The sequence below is a fragment of the Eumetopias jubatus genome, unplaced genomic scaffold (genome assembly GCF_037043125.1).
Source record: "Eumetopias jubatus isolate StellerSeaLion01/CBP00866 unplaced genomic scaffold, mEumJub1_p1.0 scaffold_4, whole genome shotgun sequence".
Classification (NCBI taxonomy): Eukaryota; Metazoa; Chordata; class Mammalia; order Carnivora; family Otariidae; genus Eumetopias; species Eumetopias jubatus.
Genome location: NW_028274810.1, coordinates 95,096,786 through 95,120,415, shown reverse-complemented (window position 1 = coordinate 95,120,415; position 23,630 = coordinate 95,096,786). Strand labels below are relative to the sequence as shown.

The following is a 23,630-nucleotide window of genomic DNA, read 5'->3' as shown; positions in this document are numbered from 1 at the left end:
ATGAGTTTGGGGCCGGAGGGACCGCTGGAGGCCCAGCCGGCACTGGAGACCGTTATCCAGGTGGGTCCTGAGGCCTGAGCCCACCCTGCCCAGGGCAGGGGAGCGTGCGTCTAGCAGGAGTGGATGAGTGGTAGGTGCATCTTGGGGTCATGGGGTGGGAGAGGTGGGTTTGGGGTGCACAGGGGCCCCAGCTTGCAGCTCCCAGCCAAACTGGGGGGTAGAGCGGGTGCTCAGGGCTCAACTGCTACAGCTCCCTTATCCCTGTGCCCCGTGGGGAAAAGGGGATCCCTGCTCCCACATTTAAGGGTTGAGGTGACCTCTGCTAGCACAGTGGAATCCCCATCCATGTAGGGCTGGAGCTGGACTGGAGCCCCCGACACTGTGCCGCCCCGATGGGGTTTGTGAGTGGGCCGTGCGTTTTGGTTGGCTTCTCTGGCCCTCGGTGGGGCCTCCTTCCTGGGGCAGGGGGCACACAGAGAGCCTTCCCATGGGGCTGTTTGCCATTCTACCTCCCAGGCTTCCCTCCATTTGGCATTTCCTGAGGGTATCCTGGGCACCCACACCTTGGGCCGCAGGACTTTGTTCCTCTCCCACCCAGGGGAGCCCAGGGTCCCAGGTCCCCTTCAGAGCTTCTCTCCCCCCCTCCCTTCCCCCAGACCCTGGAGAGCAGCATCCTGAGAGCAGGCCAGGACAAGGGCCTGAGCGTGCAGGACTCAGCCCAGGACTGTCCCAGGACCGCTCGCCTGCCTGCCTGCGTCAGAGAGATTATTACCCGCAACCTCTCCCAGCCTGAGAGCCAAGGTGCTACTCTTCTTTCACCTTCCACAGGCACTGCCTGCACCTTACCCCTCCTCTTCTCCCCCTTTCCCGCAGTCAGGGGCAGTAGGGACTCTCCGTGAGGCAGGCACAGCCCTGTGATGGAGGGACCCATTTTACAGATGAGGAAATGGAGGCTCAGAGGTATATTTGCTCAGAGTTGTTCCCCATGTGGTGCTGCTAGACAGTGGGGATGAGCACCCCGTTTGGCAGCCCGCAGCAAAGAGTTAGACCCAGACACCACGTCCTCTCCCAGGGACAGTGTGTGAGCTGCCTGAATCGGAGATTACAGGGGGAGGGCAGCTCAGCTTAGCGCAGCACTTTGCAGAAGTCTGAGGGGTGGTACTGACCATTCCATGCCCAGGCAGAGAGGCTGCTGGGCCCCTGTTCCTCCTGGTGGGTGGCATCCACAGCCTCATATGCGGTTTGGGAGTCTGGGAAGGGTGTACTTCGTCGCAGCTGGTGTATTCTGTAGCTCTCCTTCGTGGTGTTTCTGGTGCTCTGGCCCCAGTCCTTGTCCAAGCTCAACCTCCTTGGGAGGACCAGGGATGTTGGGGCCCCTAGGAGCCCCAGGCAGGGAGAGACTTAGAGGCCTGTGGTGTGTGTCCAGTTGTCCTGGGGAGCCCGCAGGGTGGGGGGACACTTCTTCTCCCTTTGGCCTTTTCCCCCTCTTCTTCTTCCTCCTTCCCCTCCCAACACGACCCATACTCTCTTAAGCCCTGGCTTCAGAAGTTACGTGTTAAGTGAGGCCTCCCCACTCTCCTGGTGGGGTCTGGTTACCCGTTCCACTCATTTCCAGATCAGCAAAACTGAGGCCCAGAGATGAGTAACAGTTGGAGAACGAAGGAGCTAGAACTCAGGTCTAGTCCCTGCCTCCTAGACCGAGCCTCCCTCCCGCACGTTCTGGGCCTGCTGGGGCCACCCTTCCGCTCTGGTCGTGTCCACTCTGAGTCTAGCTCCAGGCTCGTCTCTCTGCCCCCAGCCGCGCCCCCCAGCCCCTTCTTCAGCTCTGTGTGTGCTCTGCTGCTGCTCAGGGGCCCAGGCCCCTTCCCGCCTCCGGTGTTGGATGTCGTGGGAGGATGCCCCCCTGCGCCCCGGGGGGAGCCAACCTTATGTCTGCTGTCCCTCTCCAGCCCCGCTGCCGGCCCCAGAGATGGCGTCCATGCTGTCACTGCAGGAGGAAAACCAGCTGCTACAGCAGGAGCTGTCCCGTGTGGAGGACCTGTTGGCCCAGAGCCGTGCAGAGCGTGATGAGCTGGCCATCAAGTACAATGCGGTCAGCGAGAGGGTGGGTGCTGCCTCAGGGCCAGGGTGCTCCCCTGAGGCGAGGGCCGGGAGACAGCCGGGCCGGGCCCGGGCACTGGGCTGAAGGTGGGCCCGGAGTCAGGCTGGCCTGGGTGCCCACCGTGGCCCTGCCAGCGTGAGTGGCCTTGAGCAAAACACTGTGCCCTCCCAGTCTGTTTTCTGTCGCGGGGATGCTGATATGATGTGGGCTTGGGAGGAGTCAACGAGCTGATGGAATAAAGTGCCTGTCACCAGGGTATCTCACTCCTATCTGTCCCACGCCTGCTTGGGGTGGGGACAGAGAGTAAGACCCTTAGAGGCCCCTGCCACCCCTCGAGTGTCTGGCCATCTCTCTGTGCTCCCGTGTACAGGGGTCTTGGGGTCCGGCCAGCGGCGGCTGGACACTGAGGCAGGCAGGCCGGAGTAGGCGTGGGCAGCGTTCCGCCGGCCGTCTGGGGCAGCCGCAGACCTGCAGCCGCTCCCCACGGGGGTGAGGCCTCGCCAAGGAAGGAAGGAGAAGCCAGGCCAGCCTCCACGTCCAGACAGGACTCACATTCCCCAGGCACCTGTGCTGCAGGCTTGTGGGGACCCCAGGGCCTGGGCCGGGACTGCACTGCCTCCTTTGGGGCTCCCGGCTTGTGAGAGTGGACGCTAAGGAGTGGGTGGTGGCCGGAAGTTGGTGAGAGAGTTGCCCGAGGGAGGGAGTGTCTAGGTGGGAGATGTGTGGGTGGTGACAGTCATCACAGTAACTACTGTTTATTGAGGCCTTCCTCTGGGCCCGGCGCTTGTTCAGTGCTTCACGTTTGCTGCCCCAGGGTTGAGACCAGTGTGATGCTCATTTAACAGAAGGGATAGCAGGCTCCGAGAGGGACCGCACCGGGCTTGGGGTCACACAGCTGCTGAAGGCTCGTGAAGGCTCAGGCTCTCGACCCCCAGCCCAGGGCTGTGCATTGCTGTTTTGTTTTCTGGGTGTGTTGGGAGTTCCGGGGCGGGGGGGCGGGGGGCAGTTGGAAAGCTGGAAGGACCTTGGACATGAGCCTCTGGATGTAACAAATGGGAGACTGAAGCCCAGAGCCCCCTGTGCGCTAGGCAGAACCACGTTAGCCGAGGATCCCTGGGCTGGGCCTGTCACTCAGGGGCTTGCCTACTCATGTTGGGAAGAGGGGCGTGCATTTATGTGTGTGGTTGCGGGGTGTGCCATTGTCCTGGCATTGGCTTGCCTGGATAGGCCCCCGACTTGTTGAGACTTGCAGAGGAGCAGCGCAGGGGGCCTGGGGTGGCCCGTAGTGCTGGGGACAGTGCAGAGCTAGTTTTCTCAGGTTTGCAGGAGGTATGGAGAGTGGGCTGGCCCGAATCTCCTGTTGTTGGGGGTGACGGGGCCTTGAGCCAGCCCTCCTCCAGTTTAGCACCCTCTCATCTTTTGGCCACTGGCACAGTGTCAGGCCCCCTGGGGGCTGTCTCTTAAATGCCAGCTTCTGACTGACAATGAAGCTGGTGTGCCGCCCCCCCCCCGCCCCCGCCCAAGCTGGCGGGGGAAGAGAACGAGAGGTGGGAGGTGGCAGGTTTCTTTTCTGCTAAGACACAGCTGCTGAGGCTAGGGCTGCAGCAGGCCAAAGGGTGGTGGGGGGGCTGTGGGGGGTGCTGCGTTAGTCTAGAAGATTCCCTCCTGTGGCTGGGGAGGCCCCTGAATAGCATGTAGAGGGAGCCGGGTGTTTCACTTTTCTCAGTGTGAGGTGGTGTGAGTGAGGCCCCCAGCCTGCAGGTGGGGTTTGGATGAGAGTGATCTCCAGGCCTGTCCTGGGGCATGGCCTCCCGGAGAACACCAGAGCCTGGAGATCGCCTTATTACAGATGGGGAAGCAGGCCCAGAGCAGGGCTTGATAGGCCCCATGGTCAGCGGTGGAGCTGGGTTAAGGCCCCCGGTCCGGGCTCTGTGGTCCTGTGACACTCTGACCCTGTTGCCCGCTTGTTCCCATGGTGCAGGTGGCAGGGCCGGCCCGTGTGGCCATAACTGTTACATGTGGGCTGTTTGGAGACCCATCAGTGAGGTTGTTCTGACCCTTGCAACCCCACGGCATCCCTGGGAAAAAGAAGTGGAGGAGAGGTCAGGATCTGTGTCCTGTTGACTGCATGTAGGGAAACTGAGGCGGGGGCTCCCCGTGGCCACCTCCCAGGTCAGAAGGAGAACCCAGGCCCCCCCCATCTTCCTGTCCCTGAGGAGCAGGTGTTGGGCGAGGCAGCTGGGAATGGGAAGGGAAGGAAGGCAGGCCACGCCCCCTGGGCTCCCCCAGTGTCCATGGCAACCTGGACCGAGTGAGTGAATGAATGGCGGGTAGTAGGACAGCGGTTGCTAGGGGAGACAGTAAACTTCTTTCATCCTCAGCTTGGTGACTCGCCTCTTTCCCTTTTGAATTACAAGTTAAACTGAAAGGCTGTTTTGTGAGGGGAGAAGTTTGTACAAAGGGGCGAGGTGTGGCCGGGAGGGGCCCGGGGCTTGGCTGTGAGCACTGTGGAAGCCTGTAGAGCACCCAACGACTGCCTGAACCCCCCTAAATCACAGCAGCAAATAGCACCTGCTTCACACAGATGTGTAAAGCACACAAAGCAGGGGCCCCGATCAGACCCCACCCGGACACACACAGATATCACATGGAAACACAAGTCCCCCATAGTGATACACTCCGATTCGTGGAGTGGACACAGCATAAGTCTCCCCCGCAGCCAGACGCCACACAGTCCCCCCCTGCCCCCATTCACAGCACATACTGCCCAGGCGCACAGCCACACCACTGAGCTACCCCATCCTGCAGACAGCGCAAAACAGGGTCTCACGTCTCGGGGACACACACAGCCAGACAGAGGTATGCTGCATGCCTGCACACTGCATAGAGTTGCTGAGACGCATATGCTGCAGACACATGTGGAGCCCAGACACGCTCCCCAGCCCTGCCCACTTACAGGTCTGCACGCAGACATAAAAACACATGAACAGGGGTGCCTGGGGGGCTTAGTCGGTTAAGCGTCTGCCTTCGGCTCAGGTCATGATCCCAGGGTCCTGGGACTGAGCCTCACGTCGGGCTCCCTGCTCCCTGCTCTGCGGGAAGCCTGCTTCTCCCTCTCCCCGCTTGTGCTCTCTCTCACTATCTCTGTATTGCTCTCTCAAATAAATAAATAAAATCTTTAAAAAACAAAGCAAACACGTGAACACATGGGCACTCACTGAGGTCCCTGTGAAGGCCTAGACACAAAGACACACAGGGTCCCACGTGGAGACAAATGACAAAACACAGCCCAGCCACAGCCAGTGAGGTGCATGGGCATTGATGCACAACACGCGGGGTCTCAGTGCTGTCACGCTCGGATGCAGACACTATCCTGTCACCTGACTTACGTAGACTCCATGGAGACACTGATCACGAGCCTGCAGCCTACCTTCCAGGCAGAAGCCCTCAAGCATTCCCCACTGGCCCCTCTTTATGGGCGGCACCCCAGTGGTCACTGCCGCCCTGCTCTGGCACTGACCCCAGCGCATGGGGTAGAGAGCAGGTTGTTAGCATGGTCGGTGGCTCGTCGAGGGGCTCCCGGGCATACCGGGTGAATGTAGGCCTGAGGGCTGGCCTGGCCTGGTCCCGTTATTTAGCCAGGGTGAGAGCAGTTGCCCTTGCTGTTGGCTTCCCTGGGCCCTGGTGTGGGAGGGCATGTGAATGGCGTGCATGGGCTAGCCGGCCAGGCACTGGGGAGGTGGATGGTGAGTGTGGGCCTGGGGCAGGATCAGCCAGGCTGGGCTCTCTTCCCCTTGGTTCACCCTAGGCATTGTCACTCCTCTGTCAGTCCTGCTCATCCTCAGCTGCCTGCTCCCTCCTCCTTTCCCCAACAGCTCAAGGAGACTGAAGGGCCCCCTGGGACCAGCAGGTGCCTGAGGGGTTAGGAGACTCAGCCAGAGCAACAGATGATGACAACGCAGGCATGCAGGCATCCAGCCTGTGCTCCCAGGGTCTGATAATGAAGGGGCTGCCAGCCTCCTGGGGGCGGAGCAGGGTGCTGACGGCAGCTTTCCATATAAGCGCGCCCTTCGTTAGAGTGTGTGCCTCTTACAGAGCGCTGTGGGTGTGGGGAGTGGGGGCGGGGTGTTCGTCTGTGTCACCCCGGGAATGTTTGAGACTGCCACTGTGCCTTATGTGTGTGCATGTCTCTAAGCTCAGATATGCATGCGTATATTTTTGCCTCTGTTTGAATGTATTCATATGTGTTCATGCGATTAATTCATGATTCAACAAACATGCCACTGCCACTCTCCTGGGTCTGAGATACGATGGAGAACAAAAATCTAGGTTTTCCTGCGCTCACGTTGGGTGGGGATGGGGAGACATAGGCATGTTGCTAATAATCAACCACAGCTGGGTTAGGTGTTTGGCGGAGAGGCTCATGGTGCCCCCACGCAAGTGCACGGAGGGCCTGTAAAGTTCCCCTCCCCGCCAACCCCGTGCAGCTTTGTGTTTTGCATGCACATGTTCGTGGGCCCACCTGCATGTGTCCACCCGTGCTTTGTCTGTGCGTCCATGCATGCTCAGCCTGTGTCCATGCACAGCCGCATTACCCTGTGCACATGTGCTTTACACCCTGGGCTTGCCCATATATGCCTGCAAGGCATTGTGGGTCCGGGCCCAGCCTGGCATCCTCTGTAGAGTTCTGTGCCTGCCTTCCCGGGAGGCCCGGGCCTCTCACCCAGGGACCTTCCCTGCAGCTGGAGCAGGCTGTGCGGCTGGAGTCTGGGGAGCTGGAAACACCCGAGCCCAGGGGGCTGGTACGGCAGAGCGTGGAGCTGCGGAGGCAGCTGCAGGAGGAGCAGGCCTCCTACCGGCGCAAGCTGCAGGCCTACCAGGAAGGCCAGCAGCGGCAGGCCCAGCTGGTGCAGCGGCTGCAGGCCAAGGTCAGGGCCGCCCACTCCTGCTCCCGTCCCCCATGTGCTCGCTGTGCCCTGCCGCCCTCCCCTGGGGCTAATCTTCCACTCCGCACCCATCCACAGACCCTCCAGTACAAGAAGAAGTGCTCGGAGCTGGAGCAGCAGCTGATAGAGAGATCCACAGAGCTGGAGCAGCAGCGGCTGAGGGTGGGTGCCGGAGTGGGGCAAGGCAGGCCCTTCCCTCTGCTTGCCCAAGCTGATGCCCCCTTCTCCCTGCCAGGACACCGAGCGCAGCGGCGACCTGGAGAGCGCCCTCGTCCGCCTGGAGGAGGAGCAGCAGAGGTGGGGCAAGGCCGGGAGGGCGCGGGGTTGCCAGGGCTGTCCTCTCCTGCCGTGTGCCCACCGGTCCCTTCTGCACCCCCCAGGAGTGCCAGCCTGGCCCAGGTGAATGCCATGCTCCGAGAGCAGCTGGACCAGGCGAGCTCGGCCAACCAGGCTCTGAGTGAGGACGTACGCAAGGTGACTACCGACTGGACACGCTGCCGTAAGGAGCTGGAGCAGCGGGAGGCGGCGTGGAGGCGTGAGGAGGAGGTGGGCATGGGGGTGCTGGGAGGCCAGTGGGGCCTCAGGGGCCCAGCCTGACCCGAGGGGTAGGACGGGGCGGTGGTCAGGAGAGGGAGGCTGTGCCGGCGGGTGAGCCCTTTAGGAGAGGATAACAGCTGGCCTTGCTTAGCCCGGACCGCGTGCCTGGCGTGCATTTTCTCCTCTGTTCATCATAACTGTGGTAGGTGCTGTCACGCTCAATTTAAAGAGAAGTTAAGTAACCTGCCCACGGTGATTCAATGATGCCGCAGGCAGCTGGGATGCAAACCTGGGGCTCCAGCACTTTCTGACCTTTGCACTGCGTCTTGCAGCCTCAGCGGGTCGAGGCGTTGCAACCCAGTTCCCTGTGCGGGAAGGAGGCTCCAGAGCCTGAGCGGGACAGCTCCCGCCCTTCCCCTGGGCGCTGGCCGGGCGCTGGCCCAGGGGAAGACCCACTTCCTGGGCCACCCGGCCTCCCGGGACCCTCCCATCGGAGTTGGGGGAGGAGGCGGGGCGGGGCCGGGGCGGGGGCGGGGCCGGCCCTCACTCAGCCCGCCTTCCCTCCAGTCCTTCAACACCTACTTCAGCAACGAGCACAGCCGCCTGCTCCTCCTCTGGAGGCAGGTTGTGGGGGTCCGTCGGCTGGTCAGCGAGGTGAAGATGTCTACCGAGAGGTGAGTGAGGCCCGGCTGGCGGAGGGACGGCCGGGGGAGACGCTGCAGCAGCTGGGAGATAGCCCCGCTTTTTAAGTTGAATTCAGCTCAACTCAGTTGAACTTCAGTCCAATCCAACACACCTACTGTGTGCCCGGCTCTGTGGAGATGCAGAAACAACTAGTAATAATGAACTCCTACCACCATCATGGCAGTCAGCATTTACTAGGAGTTTACTCTGAGCTAGGCTCTTTGGCCATTTTATTTTTTCTGAAATCTACAGCGTCCCTGTGAGGTAGGAACTATAATAATCCCCCTTTTATAGATGAGGGCACTGAGGCTCAGAGAGGTAGAGTGACCTTCCCAGGGTCACACAGCAGTAACTAAGTGGCCGAGTCAGGATTTATAGCTCCTGCTTTTAATCCACTAGGATATTCAGCTTCTGCTACAGGACCTCACAAGCTCTAGTGATGAAAAGATATGGACTCCCAAAATTCTAGACTGAGGAAGTGAGTGGTGAGTGACATGGAAATAGAACAGAGAATATCCCAGATTCTCAGAAGGATGGTAGAGTTGGGGAGGTCAGAGAAACACTTCACAGAGGAGATGGAATGTGCACTGACCTCAAGGGCTGGGTAAGATTTTAACTAGCAGAGCCAGGGGCTCTCCAGGCAGAGGGAAAAGTGGGAGCAAAGGCTTGGAGGTAGGAGGACATGGCAGTTAGTGGGGCTGAAGCAAAAGGCAGGGGAAGGGAGGTCAGGCTGGGAGAGCCTCAAAGGCCCACGTCAGCAGGGGAGCGTGGTCTTGATCTTTGAGCAGGTGAGGCTGTGGGGAGAGCTGAGGCAGGCAGATCAATTCCTTTCTTTTTCTGCATTAAAACTTTGTTTAAAAAAAAAAGTCATTGGATATTCAGTGTCCAGATTTCCAGTTGACTGATCAGTGTCACAGATGGGTCCCTTCTTGTCTTTAAAATTTATTTGAATTAGGACCCATAGAATGCTCACCAAATGTGATTGGCTGACTTGTGTTTTAAGTCTTTTCATTTATTTGTTTAGGAAACTGGGACAGTTGGGGGGGTGCCTGGGTGGCTCAGTCAGTTAGGCGTCTGCCTTTGGCTCAGGTCATGATCCCGCTGTCCTGGGATCCAGCCCCATGTCGTCCTCCCTGCTCGGCAGAGAGTGTGCTTCTCCCTACCCCTGCTCTTGTGTTTGCGTGCTCGCTCTCTCTCACCCTCTCAAATAAGTAAATAAATAATTTTAAAAAAGGAAACTGGGACTGTTGTCCTAAGAGATTCCCACAGTCTGGACTCTGAGGTGGTGTTTAACACCGTTGTCCCCTGTATTTCCTGTAAATTGGATGTTAGATTTAATTCTTTTTTTTTTAAAGATTTTATTTATTTATTTGAGAGAGAGAGAGATAGTGAGAGAGAGCATGAGCAGGGAGGAGGAGCAGAGGGAGAGGGAGAAGCAGGCTCCCTGCTTAGCAGGGAGCCCAATGCAGGGCTTGATTCCAGGACCCAAAGATCATGACCTGAGCCGAAGGCAGACGCTTAACCAACTGAGCCACCCAGGTGCCCCTGAATTTAATTCTTGATCAGATTCAGGTTTGGGTTTCAGGCACTCCTTTACTTACTTTCATTTTAAGATTAATTTTTTTAAAGCGTTATTGAGGTATGGGGCCCCTAGGTGGCTCAGTTAAGCGTCCAGCTCTTGGTTTTGGCTCCATGCTTGGTGTGGAGTCTGCTTGGATTCTCTCTGCCCCTCCCCCAACTCTCTCCCTCTCTCAAATAAATAAATCTTAAAAAAAATTAAAAATTTAACATTTTACTTTGAATAACTCACATATTCACATGGTTCAAATTTCAAAAGGGTGTAAAGTGAAAAGTCTCCCCCCTCCCCATTTCTGGCCCAGAGGCTTCCCTCCCTTCCTGGAGGCAAGTGATATAACCAGTTTCCTACATGACCTTCCAGGCTTATTTTATACAAGCAAATACAGCAGATCACTCACACACACACACACACACACACACACACACACACACACACACACACACATTCTCTCTCTCTCTGTGTCTCTTTCTCTCCCTCCCCCACCCCCTTTGCTCCATGCTCTTGGTGGAATTTCGCCTTTGTGTTCTTGAAGACGCTGTCTTCACCTAATAGTTAGAACTGGGAGGTAGCTCCATATCAAACTCTGAACAGCTTCCCCGTTTTTCTTGGCTACAGAGTATTCCATTGGACGGATATACCACATTTATGTAATAGTAGGCCCTCTTTTGGGGCGCCTGGGTGGCTCCGTTGGTTAAACATCTGCCTTCGGCTCAGGTCATGATCCTGGGGTCCTGGGATGGAGCCCTACATCGGGCTCCCTGCTCAGTGGGGAGCCTGCGTCTCCCTCTCCCTTTGCCCCTCCCCCTGCTTGTGCTCTGTGGTTACACGCACTTACCCTCATGCCACCCGTCTCCGGGAGGGCCTGTTTCCCCATAGTCTCACCTACAGTGTGTGTTATGTGACTTTTCTCTTTTTTTGCCAATCTGATAGCGACATCCCACTATAGCATCCTGGGATAGTTTTAATTTATACTTGGGAGCCTGCCCCCATCCCATGCCTGTCCTGTGCTCTCTCCACCAGGGACCTGCTGCACTTGGGAGGGGAGCTGGCCCGGACCTCAAGGGCCATCCAGGAAGCAGACCTGGGGCTGAGCACCAGCCTGCGGCTGGCTGAGAGCCGGGCCGAGGCGGCCCTGGAGAAGCAGGCACTGCTGGAGGAGCAGCTGCGGGACAGGGTGCTCCAGGAGAAGGACCTGGCCCAGCTGCAGGTGCAGAGCAACATGGACAAGGCCAATCTCAGTGCCAGGTGGGTGCCTGGTAGGCAGCACAGGAAGCAGGCTTCCCTGTAGAGTGCGCATCTGGGGATGCAGGGAGGAATGAGTGTCTGTTCACTGGGGGATGGGCCCTTCTCCGCTGTGTGAGCTCAGTCAGTCTGCCTCGACACCCTGTGTGACAGAGGGGGAGACTGAGGTTCGGGAGCCTCTTGTCCGGGGCACATTAATGAGCAGTTTAACCCACTGATGCTAGAGCTTATGCTCCTAGCTCCTGAGACCTGGACGAGTCCCAGAGTGCCTTCCCACGAGATAAAGCAAGTGGCAACCTCATTCTCCTTTTACAGACGAGCAGTCTGAGGTCCAGAGAGGAGTGACTTGCTCAAGGTCACACAGCTAGGGACGTGGATGCTAGGGTCCCTCCCTGAGGCTTGGGAAAGCATGACAGACACAGCTGGTGGGTTTGCGGAGAAGATGGGGGTGGGTCTCCCCTTCACCTCTGTTACTGCCCTTCCTCCAGAGTAACAGAGCTGGCCCTGACAGTGGAGCGCCTTCAGAACCAGAATCTGGAGAAGGATCGGGTCAACAAGGCCCTGACCGAGAAGCTTGAGGCCCTGGTGAGATGCAGCTGCCCCTGAGATGTGGAGGGCGGGATCGGGAGACAGAGCAGATCTGTGAATGAGGGCCGTGTTTGCTTGCGCCACCCTTAGCATCCCTTGTAGACTCAGTTTCAGCCCTCATTCATTGAGCACCTAGTGTGTGCCAGGCTTAGTATGAGCAGCTAGTGTGTGCCAGGCTTAGTGGTAAGTACGTTCACCTCCTTTATCCTATTTCATCCTCTCAGCAGCCCTGCAGCATGATTCCTGTTACAAAGATGAGGAAGCTGAGGCCCAAGGGGAAATACTTGTCCAGAGTCTCAGAGCCAATAAGCTGGGGCTTGGACAGATGCCTATGCCCTGCTAGCCCAGGGCTCCTTCTCTTGGAGCTCAGCTGCCTCCTCCTTGAGAGGGACACCCTTCAAGGGTGCTGCTGGGGTTGGTGATCCTTCTGTGTGGGGCCTGGCCTGGGTTCTGTGGCTCTCCTCCAATAGTCTGTGTGACCTGTATAGTGACACTGCACTTCTCTGGGCCTGGTCTGTTCGGTGAGGGCACTGGGGCTGCTAGGGGGTCTGCCAAGCCGCGGGCCTATGGGCATGGCCCCCAGGGAGGGAGATGAAGGTGGAGTTTCCCCCTCCGGCGGAGACCCTGACCACTGTCTCTTTGTCTCCCCAACATCACTCCAGGAATCCCTGCGGCTCCAGGAGCAGGCGGCCCTGGAGACAGAGGACGGAGAGGGGCTGCAGCAGACCCTGAGGGACCTGGCACAGGTGTGAGGTGGGAGGGAGCCCTGCGCAGGGCGGGGCCAGGCAGGCTGGGAGCACCACCCCTCTCTGCAAGTGGTTGGGGGCCCTGGGGACCCAGGCTGCTGCTGTTGGACACCCCTACTAGCTGAGCCTGGCCCCTGCCCTGAGGGGAGCCCCGGTCTGAGAGGGGAGGCTGCCCGTTCCAGGCCCATCTGTGAGAACCGCCTGATCCTGTCTTGGTAATACACGGGAGACTTCACCCGCCGGCGTGCTGAGGGCTGTGAGCCAGGGGAAGCGGTATCATGGGGAAGACCTGTAGGAAGGGAGCTTAGAATGTGCTGCGGAGTGTGCGAGGAAGCCGGACACGTGGCCCCCGCGACCCCACTGCCTCGCTTGGCCTTCTTGGCCCAGCTGACCTGCGGCCCCTCCTCAGTGGCCTCCCCACCCCACCTCAGGCCGTCCTGTCGGACATGGAGAGCGGTGTCCAGCTAAGCGGCTCCGAGCGCACGGCGGACGCATCGGACGGCAGCCTGCGGGGGCTGTCGGGCCCCCGGACCCCCTCCCCGCCGCGCCGCTCCTCGCCCGGCCGCGGCCGATCCCCGCGCCGAGGCCCATCCCCCGCCTGCTCCGACTCCTCCACGCTCGCCCTGATCCACTCGGCCCTGCACAAGCGCCAGCTGCAGGTCCAGGTAGGGGGGCGCCCAGCGCCCTCCAGGGCGGCGCCAGAGTCCCGGCGAGCCGCTTTGGGCCGCTCGGGGCGGGGCCCGTGTCGTGGGGGTGGAGCCAGGGTTCCGCGGGAGGAGCCCGGGCCTGAGCATTTCGGAGCGGAGACGGAGACCTGAGAAAGAGCAACTGAGTCAGGACCCATGCAAGTGGCTGAGAGCGAGGAGGCAGATCTGAGCCCAGAGTGGGAGGTGCTTGGGCGGCTGGCGGCGGAGCCTGGGGCTGGAGGAGCCTGGGGCGGGAGCCAGAGTCCTGGTACAGAAAGAGAGAGGAGATTGCGAGACAGACAGAGCCAGGACCCCCGGGGAAAAGGCCTGGGGGGGAAGAATCAATCTAGGACGAGAGAAGTTGGGGAACTAGGGGCAGCGAGGGGTCTGGAGGAGAATCAGAACCCGGAGGCAAAGGGGAGGAGCCTGGGAGCCTTGGGATAGTCAGAATCCACGAGAGGACAGTGTGTGCTTGGTGGTTTGTCTGGGCTTAGGTCGGAGTGGCCAAGGACGTGGAGGCTCCGAGCCCTGGCAGAGCGCTCAGAAGGGCGGTAGGGGCACAGTGAATAGGAGTGGAAACCAAGTCTGGGGGCCTTAGCCCCCCTCTCCTGCCCCAGTCCTAGGCGGCTGAGTAGGCTGGTGTACCTCTCTGGAATGAGCAGAGAGTAGGGGGCGCTCTGGGAGCTTCCCGGGGCTCCTGTGGACTCGGTGGTTCCCATGCCACAGGACATGCGTGGGCGCTATGAGGCCAGCCAGGACCTCCTGGGCGCCCTGCGGAAGCAGCTCAGTGACAGCGAGGGTGAGCGCCGCAGCCTGGAGGAGCAGCTGCAGCGTCTGCGGGCCGAGACCAGCGGAGCCACCCAGGCTCAGGAGGATGCCCAGCGCGAGGCCCAGCGTCTGCGGAGCACCATCGACCTCCTGAGCAGGTGCCCGAGAGGTCAGAGGTGCGGGCCTGGATCTAATGCCAGCCCGAGCCTGTGGGCATGTGGATTGCACTAACGTGGTCATCACTGGCCATGTGTGTCTGTTAAAATTTACATTAATTAAGCATCATCGGGGCGCCTGGGTGGCTCAGTCCGTTAAGCCATCTGCCTTCTGCTCAGGTCACGATCCTGGGGTCCTGGGATTGAGCCCGGTGTGGGGCTCCCTGCTGCACAGGGAGTCTGCTTTTCCCTTTGCCCCTCCCTCTGCTCGTGCTCACTAATAAATACATAAATAAAATATTTAAATCAATTAATCATTTTTTTTAAAGATTTTATTTATTTATTTGACACAGAGAGAGTGAGAGCACAAGCTGGGAGGCAGAGGGAGAGGGAGAAGCAGGGAGCCCGATGCGGGGCTCGATCCCAGGACCCTGGGACCATGACATGAGCTGAAGGCAGATGCTTAACCGACTGGGCCACCCAGGCGCCCCTAATGAATCATTTTAAAAAGTGAAAGTTCAGTCCTTCGGTTGTCCTCGCCACATTTTAAGAGCTCGGTAGCTATAAATAGCTGCAGAACATTTCTGTCGTCTCCGAGAGTTCTACTGACAGTGCTAAGAGATTATCTACTCTTAACTGCCTGGCTATTTTTGTTGTGTTGTTGTTGTTGTTGTTGTTTGTTGTTTCTCTTCACAAATGTAACCGCAGAATAAAAACTTTGAAAAATGAAGGGGAAATAAAAAGGCGGGACCTTGTCACAGCCTAACCCCTGTTAACACGCTGGTTCTGCCTCCTGTCACGCTTCCTGACAGTGAGGCAGAAGACGCTTCTCGGACACCTGCCGCGGGCCAGGCTCAGTGCCAGGTGCTCTCCGGGCATTATCGCAATTAGTCTTCCTGTCAAACTCGCGCGGTTCGGAGCTGGGACTGTCCTGAGCTTGAGACACTTGTCCGAGCTGACGCAGCAGGGTGGCTGGGGGTAGGAATTGGAATTCAGGTCCTTCTGACAGCAAAACCAGAGCTTCCCATGCCTCGGGAGAAGGGCTCTTATATAGTTGTGTACACAGTGAACGCCTTATTTTGCATTGTGCTATTTTTTTTAAAAGATTTTATCTATTTGAGAGAAAGAGAGAGTGAGAGCAGGGGGAGAGGCAGAGGGAGAAGCAGGCTTCCCGCTGAGCAGGGAGCCCGATGCGGGGCTTGATCCCAGGACCCTGAGATCATGACCTGAGCCGAAGGCAGCCACTTCACCGACTGAGCCGCCCAGGCACCCCTTTGCATTGTGCTGTTTTTACTTAATGTCGTGTTGTATGGTTTTTCCCACCTCCTGCCGGCCTTGGCGTCTAGTACACATTCGGCCTGCCACTTCGAGTGAAGAGGTGGGGCCGTGGAGGCGATGCCAGTGATCAGCCCCAGCTGGCTCGGAAGGAGGGGTGACAGACACACTCCCCCCCCACCCCCGCTTTGCGGTGACTGCTGGAACTGGGGGAGAAGGCAGCACTCTGAAAATCTCCAGTTGCTGCCCCCTCCCTCCCCTGCCAGCTCCCACGTGCTGCTGGCCTGTGCAGCAGGAAGTGTGGCATCTGGGCACACCCAGCTCTGTCTTCCAGAATTGAGGGGCTCGGGGTGCTGTAGGGGCATCTCCTGCGTGTCCCAGGAGCCTAGCCTGGCCTCCTGGACCTGGTGGGGTGGTTGGAAATAATGCCAGGGCCTCCGTCCATCCCACTGGGCCTCCGAGCGGGTGGGCTGGGGGAGAAGGAAGGCTGGGTGTCCTCCCTGGGGAGAGTTGCCTCCAGGGAGATGTGGAGGAAGTGAGTCACCCGTGGATGGAGGCAGCGAAGGCTCCCTGGAGGCAGGTGCCTTAGAGGTCGGAGGATGTGGCTCCAGCTAGGACAGTGGCATGGCCTTCTTCCCTGGGGAGAGCAGCCCCAGCATCCCCTTCAGCGCCCCTTCCTCTCGTCCTGCAGGGAGAAGGACGGCCTGGCCTGCAGCCTGCAGGCGGCCCAGCAGCAGGCCGAGGAGCTACAGCAGGAGCGGGAGAAGCTGCAGGCGGCCCACGAGGAGCTGAGGCGCCAGAGGGACCAGCTGGAGGAGGAACGGGAGGACAGGGTGCAGGACAGCGTGCAGACTCGCAGGGAGCTGGAGCGCAGGTGAGTGGCTTCTGGTCTCCCTGCCACGGCCGCTGAAATGGACCTTGGGGCTCCCGTTGGTAGCCCCGGGGGCCACGGAGGACCCACGCCTCCCACCATCTTGAGGAATCTTCACGGCACTGCTCTGAGGTAGGGTCTTCCAACCAGCCCCATTTCACGAAATGGGCTCAGGGAGGTAGAGTCACACCCCTGGGATCAGAGGACTGCTATGAGGTAGGAGTGTGGGTGGTGACAACGACAAGAATTAAAATGACAGTAGTAATATTCATATTCATATTATTTATTTATTTGAGAGAGAGAGAGAGAGAGAATGAGAGACAGAGAGCGCGAGAGGGAAGAGGGTCAGAGGGAGAAGCAGGCTCCCCGCCGAGCAGGGAGCCCGATGCGGGACTCGATCCCGGGACTCCAGGATCATGACCTGAGCCGAAGGCAGTCACCCAACCAACTGAGCCACGCAGGCGCCCCATATTATTTTTTAAATGGAAAGCCACAGTAGTAGTATTGATGATAATATTACGAAGTGCCAACGCCATTTTAAGCACTGACATTCTCCTGTTCAGCCCTCATGGTAACTCTGTGATGTAGGACCTGTCACTATCCCCATTTTGTGGATGGTGAAACTGAGGCACAGAAGGGTCGTGTAATTTGACCGAGGTCACACAGCTAGTTAGAAGAGCCCAGGCATTCTGCCTTCAGAGTTAACCTCTTAACCACTGCACTACTTTCTCCTCTGAGGCATAAGTCACGGTGGTGTTTAGTACGTTGGGCTAGTGGGTGTTACTCATGTTTCTGCAGCTGTTGGGGAGGTGTGTCAGGCACTGTATTAAGTACTTCATGTTCAGTAGGTCACGTATCCTTATAACAACTTCGTGAGGCAGCTGTTACCCCATTTTGCAGATGTGAAAACGGAGGCCCAGAGTCACAGAGCCCAAAGCAGAGGGCTTGGCTGTTCTTGTGAAGTGAGGCTCTGGCCTCCAGGGCTCCTGTCTCAGGCCAGGCCCACACCTTCTCTCCCACAGCCACAGACAGCTAGAGCGCCTGGAGGCGAAGCGCTCAGGGCTGGCGAAGGAGCTGGTGGAGGTGAGGGAGGCCCTGAGCTGTGCCACGCTGCAGCAGGACATGCTACAGGCTGAGAAGGCCGAGGTGGCTGACGCGCTGACCAAGGTGGGACCCTGGGTGCCGCACAGCCGCAAACCTACCTCTCCCCTAGGCCCCAGGCCTTCTCACTCTGGCCACAGACTGACCCCTGCGTCAGGTTGGTCTCTGAGCCTCTGTCCCTTCTGCCTGGACCACAGGCTGACCTCTGACCCCAGCCATAAGTGAACTGACCTCTATTAGTGGTCCTATCCTTGCCTTTCTGGATGCTCCTGGGGCACTGCCCTGTCGTTCAGGTCTTTCTGTCCCATCTCTGGTCCTGGGGACTGTGAGAGCTGGGGGCGCCGTCCTTGACGGGTGCCTGCCTCACCCCTGTAGTCTGGACCCCGAGCAGTGCCCCCCCCCAGACCCCACTCCGCGGGACCCTCTGCCCCTGCCCCTGCCCTGCACGAGCTGGGGTTCACCTGCTCCCGCACAGCTCTGCCGTGTGCGGCTTCTTTTGAGTAGCTTCGAAGGCAGCAGGCCTTCCGCACTGGTTTTCTGTCTCACGTTGGGTCTTCTCTCACCTCCCACCCCACCATCTCGGAGGGGCCCGTCTCTCTGCCTCTCGTTTCTCCCCATGTTCCTGCCTCCATCTCTCCTCCTTCTCCGTGTCTCTGCACGTCTGTTCTCGCCCCTCTCCGGCTTCCTTCTTTGTCTGTCTCTCCCCTCTGGCCCTCCCTGGCCGCCCTGGCCCCGCAGGCGGAGGCCGGCCGCGTGGAGCTCGAGCTCTCCGTGACCAAGCTGAGAGCGGAGGAGGCCTCTCTGCGGGACTCCTTGTCCAAGCTGAGCGCCCTCAACGAGAGCCTCGCGCAGGACAAGCTGGGTCTGAACCGCCTTGTCGCCCAGGTACGCCAGGTGCCGGCGGGCCCCCCTGCCTCGCCCCCTTTATTCGCCACCCCCTGCGTCGGGGCTTACCTCCCCGTACCCCTGTAGCCCTGCACCCGTCCTGGCCTCTGCCCCGCTTTCTGTCTCTGTTGTTCCGTTCTGACTCCATCTGTGTCCGAGAGAAAGAAGCTCCACGGGCCCTCCTCTCTACTGCCCCCTCCTCAGTGTCCACACGCCCAAGGGACCGCCCTTACCCTCAGGGGGCCTCCCCTGGGCTGTCTGTGATGGGTGGCTGGGTGGAGAGGAGGGGGCGCATCCTTGGTCCGGGGTGGGGCCCCCTTCCGCAGGTGGAGGGGCTGGGCCGACCCGCTCCTTCTGCCTCCACCCGGCCGCCGCAGCTAGAAGAGGAGAAGGCAGCACTGCTGGGCAGGCAGCGGCAGGTGGAACAGGAGGCCTCCTTGGCGCGGGAGGAGCAGGAGCGGCTGGAGCAGCTGCGGCTGGAGCAGGAGGTGGAGCAGCAGGGCCTGGAGGGCTCCCTGCGGGTGGCAGAGCAGGCCCGGGAGGCGCTGGAGCACCAGCTTCCCACGCTGCGCCAGGAGCGCTGCCGGCTGCAGGAGCAGCTGAGCCAGGTGGGTGTCTGGGCCCGGGGTTGGGGGGGGGGGTGAGGGGGAGCAGGTGGGAGGGGCTTTCAGGCCCCCAGCCCCCTGCATCCGGTCCTGGCCTAACTCCCAGGCCTAGGAGCCTGATTCTGGGTTTAAATCCAGCCCTCCCTTTGCTAGCTGGGAGCCTTGGGCAAGCTATCCAACCTCCCGATGCCTCAGTTGCCCCCTCTGTAACACGGGGCTAAGAGTTCTTATCACAAAGGATTGTTCTGAAGAGTACACCGTGTAGGCACTTGGTAGATGGAGGACTCACCACACAGTAAAAATTCACGATATGATCCCAGATAGAGAATTTTTCGAATTGGAATCTTAGCCTTTTTAGAACACAGCTGGAAGGCACCTCAGGCCTTTAGGGATCCAGGGACCTTTATACAGTGTCTGTGCTGGAGGGCCCGGGTTCCTGGGAAGGGGCTCTAGGGGAAGGGCCATGGGGCACAGGGAGCAGGGCTCCAGGTCTCCACTCCGAGTCTGTTTTGTATATTCAGCTCCTCCAGAAGGTTACTCCCCAGACTGCGTGAGGACGCTTACCTATTTTTGTATGCGTGTACGTTGCAGGCCCAGAGAAGGCTGTGATTTGCCCCAAGCACACATAGCACATCAGGGCAGAACCTGAGCTTTACCCCAGGTCTCCCGCCGGCCTGGCTCGGGGCTGGGGTGCTGCTTGGTGAGCAGCTGGGAGATTCGGGGAGTGGTGCTCACGGTGCCCGGGCCGGGGGCCAGCTGTCCCGGCAGCTGAGCGGGAGGGAACAGGAGCTGGAGCGGGCACGGAGGGAGACGCAGCGGCAGGCAGAGGCGCTGGAGCGGGCAGCCCGGGAGAAGGAGGCGCTGGCCAAGGAGCGGGCCGGCCTGGCAGTGCAGTTGGCGGCAGCGGAGCGAGAAGGCCGGACCCTGTCGGAGGAGGCCACTCGCTTACGGTAAGGCCCTTGGGCTCTGCCCAGCCCACCCTGGGGGGGGGTGGGGTCTGCCCGGGGCCACACTGTGACCAGCCACACCCTGGAATTGGTCCACGGGAACGGTTACTTAGGAGCCAGGCTGGCCAATATGTCCTAGCTAGGGCCCCGGCTTCCCCAGGGAGCGTGGGCCTGGCTGAGCAGGTAGGCCAGCACTTGGCCCACGGCTGGCCGCACCCTGAGAGTCACAGTTTCCTGGGGCCCCGGGAGGCTGAGTCCCAAGGCCTCAGGGGTTGCGTGTGCTGCAGCCTGGAGAAGGAAGCCCTGGAGAGCAGCCTGTTCGAGGTGCAGCGGCAGCTGGTGCAGCTTGAGGCCCGCCGAGAGCAACTGGAAGCCGACGGGCAGGCCCTGCTGCTGGCCAAGGAAGCCCTGACTGGTATGGGGGGGGGCCTGGGCTGGGGGTGGGGAACGCCAGGCTCTAGCCCAGGCCGTAACCTGCCAGGTCCTGGGGTCTCTGGAAGTTGGGAGCACTGGCTTTGGAGTCTGGCTGGCTTGAGTTCTGATCCTGTTGCTGCCACTTAGCTCCGAGCTTTCTCGGGGAAGCCCCTTCCCTCTCTGGGCCACCGGTTTCTCATCTGACAGTTAGAGGTTATAACACTCACCTTCTAAGGCTGTTGCCAGGATGAGGCGAGAAAAGCACGTGAAGACCTTGGCACGGGGCTTGGCGTCCAGCGGCGGCTGTTTCTCGTCACCAGGGCACTTAGAGAGGTCTGAGTTCTCTGTAGAGCCATGGACTCTCAGCCCCGCTGCCCTCCACGTTCCCTGCCCAGCGTCTGAACTCAGGGGTTCCTCTTGCTCAACAAGTGTGGACTAGGCATCTACTTGGGCCATGAAAATTAACTTTCCCGTCCATATCTACCTGAGCCAGACAGAAGCAGGAAGGGAAATGCTGAAAGAGTCTCTGGCGGGCTTCCGACCCAGGAGATGGTTTTTAGATTGCCCACAGTGGGGTGCAGCTTCCCCATGGTCACGTCCATTAGTGCTGACAGCCCACCGAGCATGTTTATAGCAATCAGTCAGTAGAAGAGATGCCTTATGGAAAGCGGTGCAGCTTTGGGGAATTACCTGTCTCCTCTGGGCCTCCATTTCCTCCTCTGCAGATTGGGCACGAGGTAAGCTATCTGTGTGTTACCCTGAAGCTGCAGTGAGAGTAGATCTCTCATGTGCTCGGCCAAGAGTCTGACCCCTCGTAAGCATTCAGTCCATAACGGGGGTGGTTATATTTTGCTAACCGCCCCATTGAGGGGGTCTTCCTCATGTCATTTCATTCCTTTGATGCCATTCCAGCTAGATAGGGAGGGGGACAGGGCCAATGGAATCATGTGGCAGATGGGGAAAAAGTCCTAGGGAGGGCAAGAAGCTTCTCCAAGGGAACTCAGCCTAGATCCCAGGTGGGCCCTCTCCCCTCTGGGATTTTGCCCACATGGCTCATGTGGTTTGAGTCTGCTGGCCCATGGGGAGGTTCTGACCCAAGCCTCTCCCCTCCTCCCATCCCTCCTGTGCAGGGGAGCTGGCGGGCCTACGGCAACAGATGACAACTGCAGAGGAGAAGGCAGCTCTGGACAAGGAGCTGATGGCCCAGAAGCTGGTGCAGGCTGAGCGGGAGGCCCAGGCCTCTCTGCGGGAGCAGCGGGCGGCCCACGAGGAGGATTTGCAACAACTCCAGCGAGAGAAGGTTCGGGCAGCTGGTTGGGGCAGGCAGGGCTCTGAACCAGTGTCTCCTCTGTGACCTCAGAGCACTCATCCTTCTCACTCCGCATCAGTCTCCAAATCTGTGAAATGGAACTTCATCTCTGTTCCCCTAAGGGCAGCTGAGAGAATCCACTGGGTGTGCTTTATCAAACGTGCAGTTTCCCAGGCCCCAAATCCAGTTCAGCCCTGGTGATCCTGATGCAGGGGATCCACAGCCACATTTGGGAAATGCTGACCTAACGTATAGTAGGAACGCATTTTCATTTGCTAAGAAGTGCTGTCTGCATATGAAAGACCACTCTGGAAAGGCATAGAGCCAGGTTACTAGAAGACAGAACAGAGCTATCTAAGAACACACTGGTTCTAGAATTTCATTGCCTGGCTTTGGACCTGATCTTGGCCACGTCCTGGTTAGGTTACCTAAAGGGCCTTCATTTCCCCGTCTGTTACAGTGGGGACGGTACTACAGAGTATTGTGAGGATGAGGTGAGATAATCCGTACAGGGGGTTTAGCATAATGACTGGCCCTTCAAAAGTGCTCCACGATTATTATGGCCCTGAGACACAGTCCAGAGCAGGCCTCAGGGCAGGGCACCCGAGTCACCCATGTTGGACAGGGCTGTCTCCGACAGAGGTTCAGGCTGTCCTTTATGACCAGTGGAGGGCCACATCCCCCATGTAATCTTCCTGGATTTGGGTAGATAGTATCTCACTTCTCCAGCAGGTGGAGCAAAGCCTTCGAAGAAGAAGCACTTGTGCCTCCTTTTCACAAAGTTGCTAGGGCCTAGTGTGGGGCCGGTACCTGCCTGGGACCCCGAGGGGGCCTTTCTTTCCCTGTGGGTTCTACCCACCCCCCCACCCACCCCCTAGGAAGCCACACTCCTGTGTCCTCTCTAACCCCTCCTGCACCTTCTGACTTGGCTTCTTCACGTGACCAAATCTGTACTCTTCTGTCCAGCTATTTTGCCCTCCCCAGGCCCCCTTCATCCCTCGCAGCCCACCCAGCTCCTCTCTACCCGAGCCCCTATCCCCATCCCTCTTCCATAGCTTTGAACAACTCCTTAGCCCCAAATTCGGCTTACTCCTTGTCACCCTGACTTGAGGCTCTCTGATGCCCTGACTGTTCTCAGAATCAGCCGAGCCGTCCCTGCAGCCCACAGGGCCTGGTCTGGCCTGGCTGTTGCCTGTGACTTTGGTTCCTTTGCTCACCGTGTCCCCTCGTAGTGGAAGCTCCGGGGCCCTTAAGTATAGTGTGTCAGGTTCTCTCTACCCTCCAGGCCATCTCTGGGGCTGGACTCTGGGCCTGGGGTTCTGTTTGTTTTCTCTCTTGACCTGGCTGACTGCTGCCCGTCTCTCCGTTGGGAAATGTTCTCTGACCCCCAGGCCAGGCGGCTGCCACTCCCTGGGGCTTGCACAGCCCTGGCGTGTCCCCGTCACAGCCCCGATCACTCACCCCACCTTGTAGTTACCCAGTCACCTGCCCTGCCCCTCGGGGTCTGGGCTACAAGTGGCTCTTGCTGTCCTGAGGCAGGTGAGGGGCTGCCGGGGCCCAGCCTCGTGGGTCACTGGTGCCCGGGCCTGGCCCGCAGGAGGCGGCCTGGCGGGAGCTGGAGGCCTCGCGGGCCCAGCTGCAGAATCAGCTGCAGCGGGAGCGGGAAGAGCTGCTGGCACGACTGGAGGCTGAGAAGGAAGAGCTGAGCGAAGAGATCGCCGCGCTGCAGCAGGAGCGGGATGAGGGCCTCCTCCTGGCCGAGAGCGAGAAGCAGCAGGTTCGTGAGCCCTGGTGTGGCCTCTGCTGCTGCCTGAGGAGCCCGTGTCCTGGGGCCGGTCCCTGCTCAGCCACCCAGCAGCTAGGAGTTCCTCTCTGGGTCTCAGTGCCCTCCCCCGCAGGAATGGGGGAGGGGCTCAAGGGGCGTGTGTGAAGCGTTGCTGAGACCCATGTTCAGCGAGCCATGCCTGGTGTGTGGTGGGAACTCACCGAGTGGCATCGCGTTCATGACACCGTGAGCATCGGGTCCAGGAAAGCGGACCCACAGTCCGCCATCCCTTCTGCCACTGCGAGCTAGCCAGGGTGCCCCCAGGACTGCCTTCTGAGCAGCCCCCGTGATGCCCACGTGTATCAGCGGACCCTCCTCAAGAGAGCTAACTCCTGACTTTCCCATAACGTCATGGAGTCAGGCTGG

At 59.5% G+C, this 23,630-nt stretch overlaps 1 protein-coding gene across 1 annotated transcript in view; it reads left to right on the top strand.

Moving 5' to 3' along the window:
- The window catches only part of CROCC (ciliary rootlet coiled-coil, rootletin), a 41,131-nt gene continuing 17,501 nt past the window's right edge, over window positions 1-23,630 (top strand). The window contains exons 1-21 of the mRNA XM_028108538.1: window positions 1-60; window positions 657-801; window positions 1,950-2,104; window positions 6,844-7,029; window positions 7,126-7,209; window positions 7,283-7,344; window positions 7,428-7,593; window positions 8,152-8,258; window positions 10,868-11,092; window positions 11,578-11,674; window positions 12,340-12,423; window positions 12,855-13,088; window positions 13,836-14,035; window positions 15,999-16,181; window positions 17,201-17,345; window positions 18,018-18,164; window positions 18,542-18,772; window positions 19,526-19,719; window positions 20,004-20,131; window positions 21,261-21,430; window positions 23,037-23,216. Of these exons, the coding sequence (XP_027964339.1) occupies window positions 1-60; window positions 657-801; window positions 1,950-2,104; window positions 6,844-7,029; window positions 7,126-7,209; window positions 7,283-7,344; window positions 7,428-7,593; window positions 8,152-8,258; window positions 10,868-11,092; window positions 11,578-11,674; window positions 12,340-12,423; window positions 12,855-13,088; window positions 13,836-14,035; window positions 15,999-16,181; window positions 17,201-17,345; window positions 18,018-18,164; window positions 18,542-18,772; window positions 19,526-19,719; window positions 20,004-20,131; window positions 21,261-21,430; window positions 23,037-23,216 (3,183 nt within the window). The remainder of the gene's footprint in view (window positions 61-656; window positions 802-1,949; window positions 2,105-6,843; window positions 7,030-7,125; window positions 7,210-7,282; window positions 7,345-7,427; window positions 7,594-8,151; window positions 8,259-10,867; window positions 11,093-11,577; window positions 11,675-12,339; window positions 12,424-12,854; window positions 13,089-13,835; window positions 14,036-15,998; window positions 16,182-17,200; window positions 17,346-18,017; window positions 18,165-18,541; window positions 18,773-19,525; window positions 19,720-20,003; window positions 20,132-21,260; window positions 21,431-23,036; window positions 23,217-23,630) is intronic.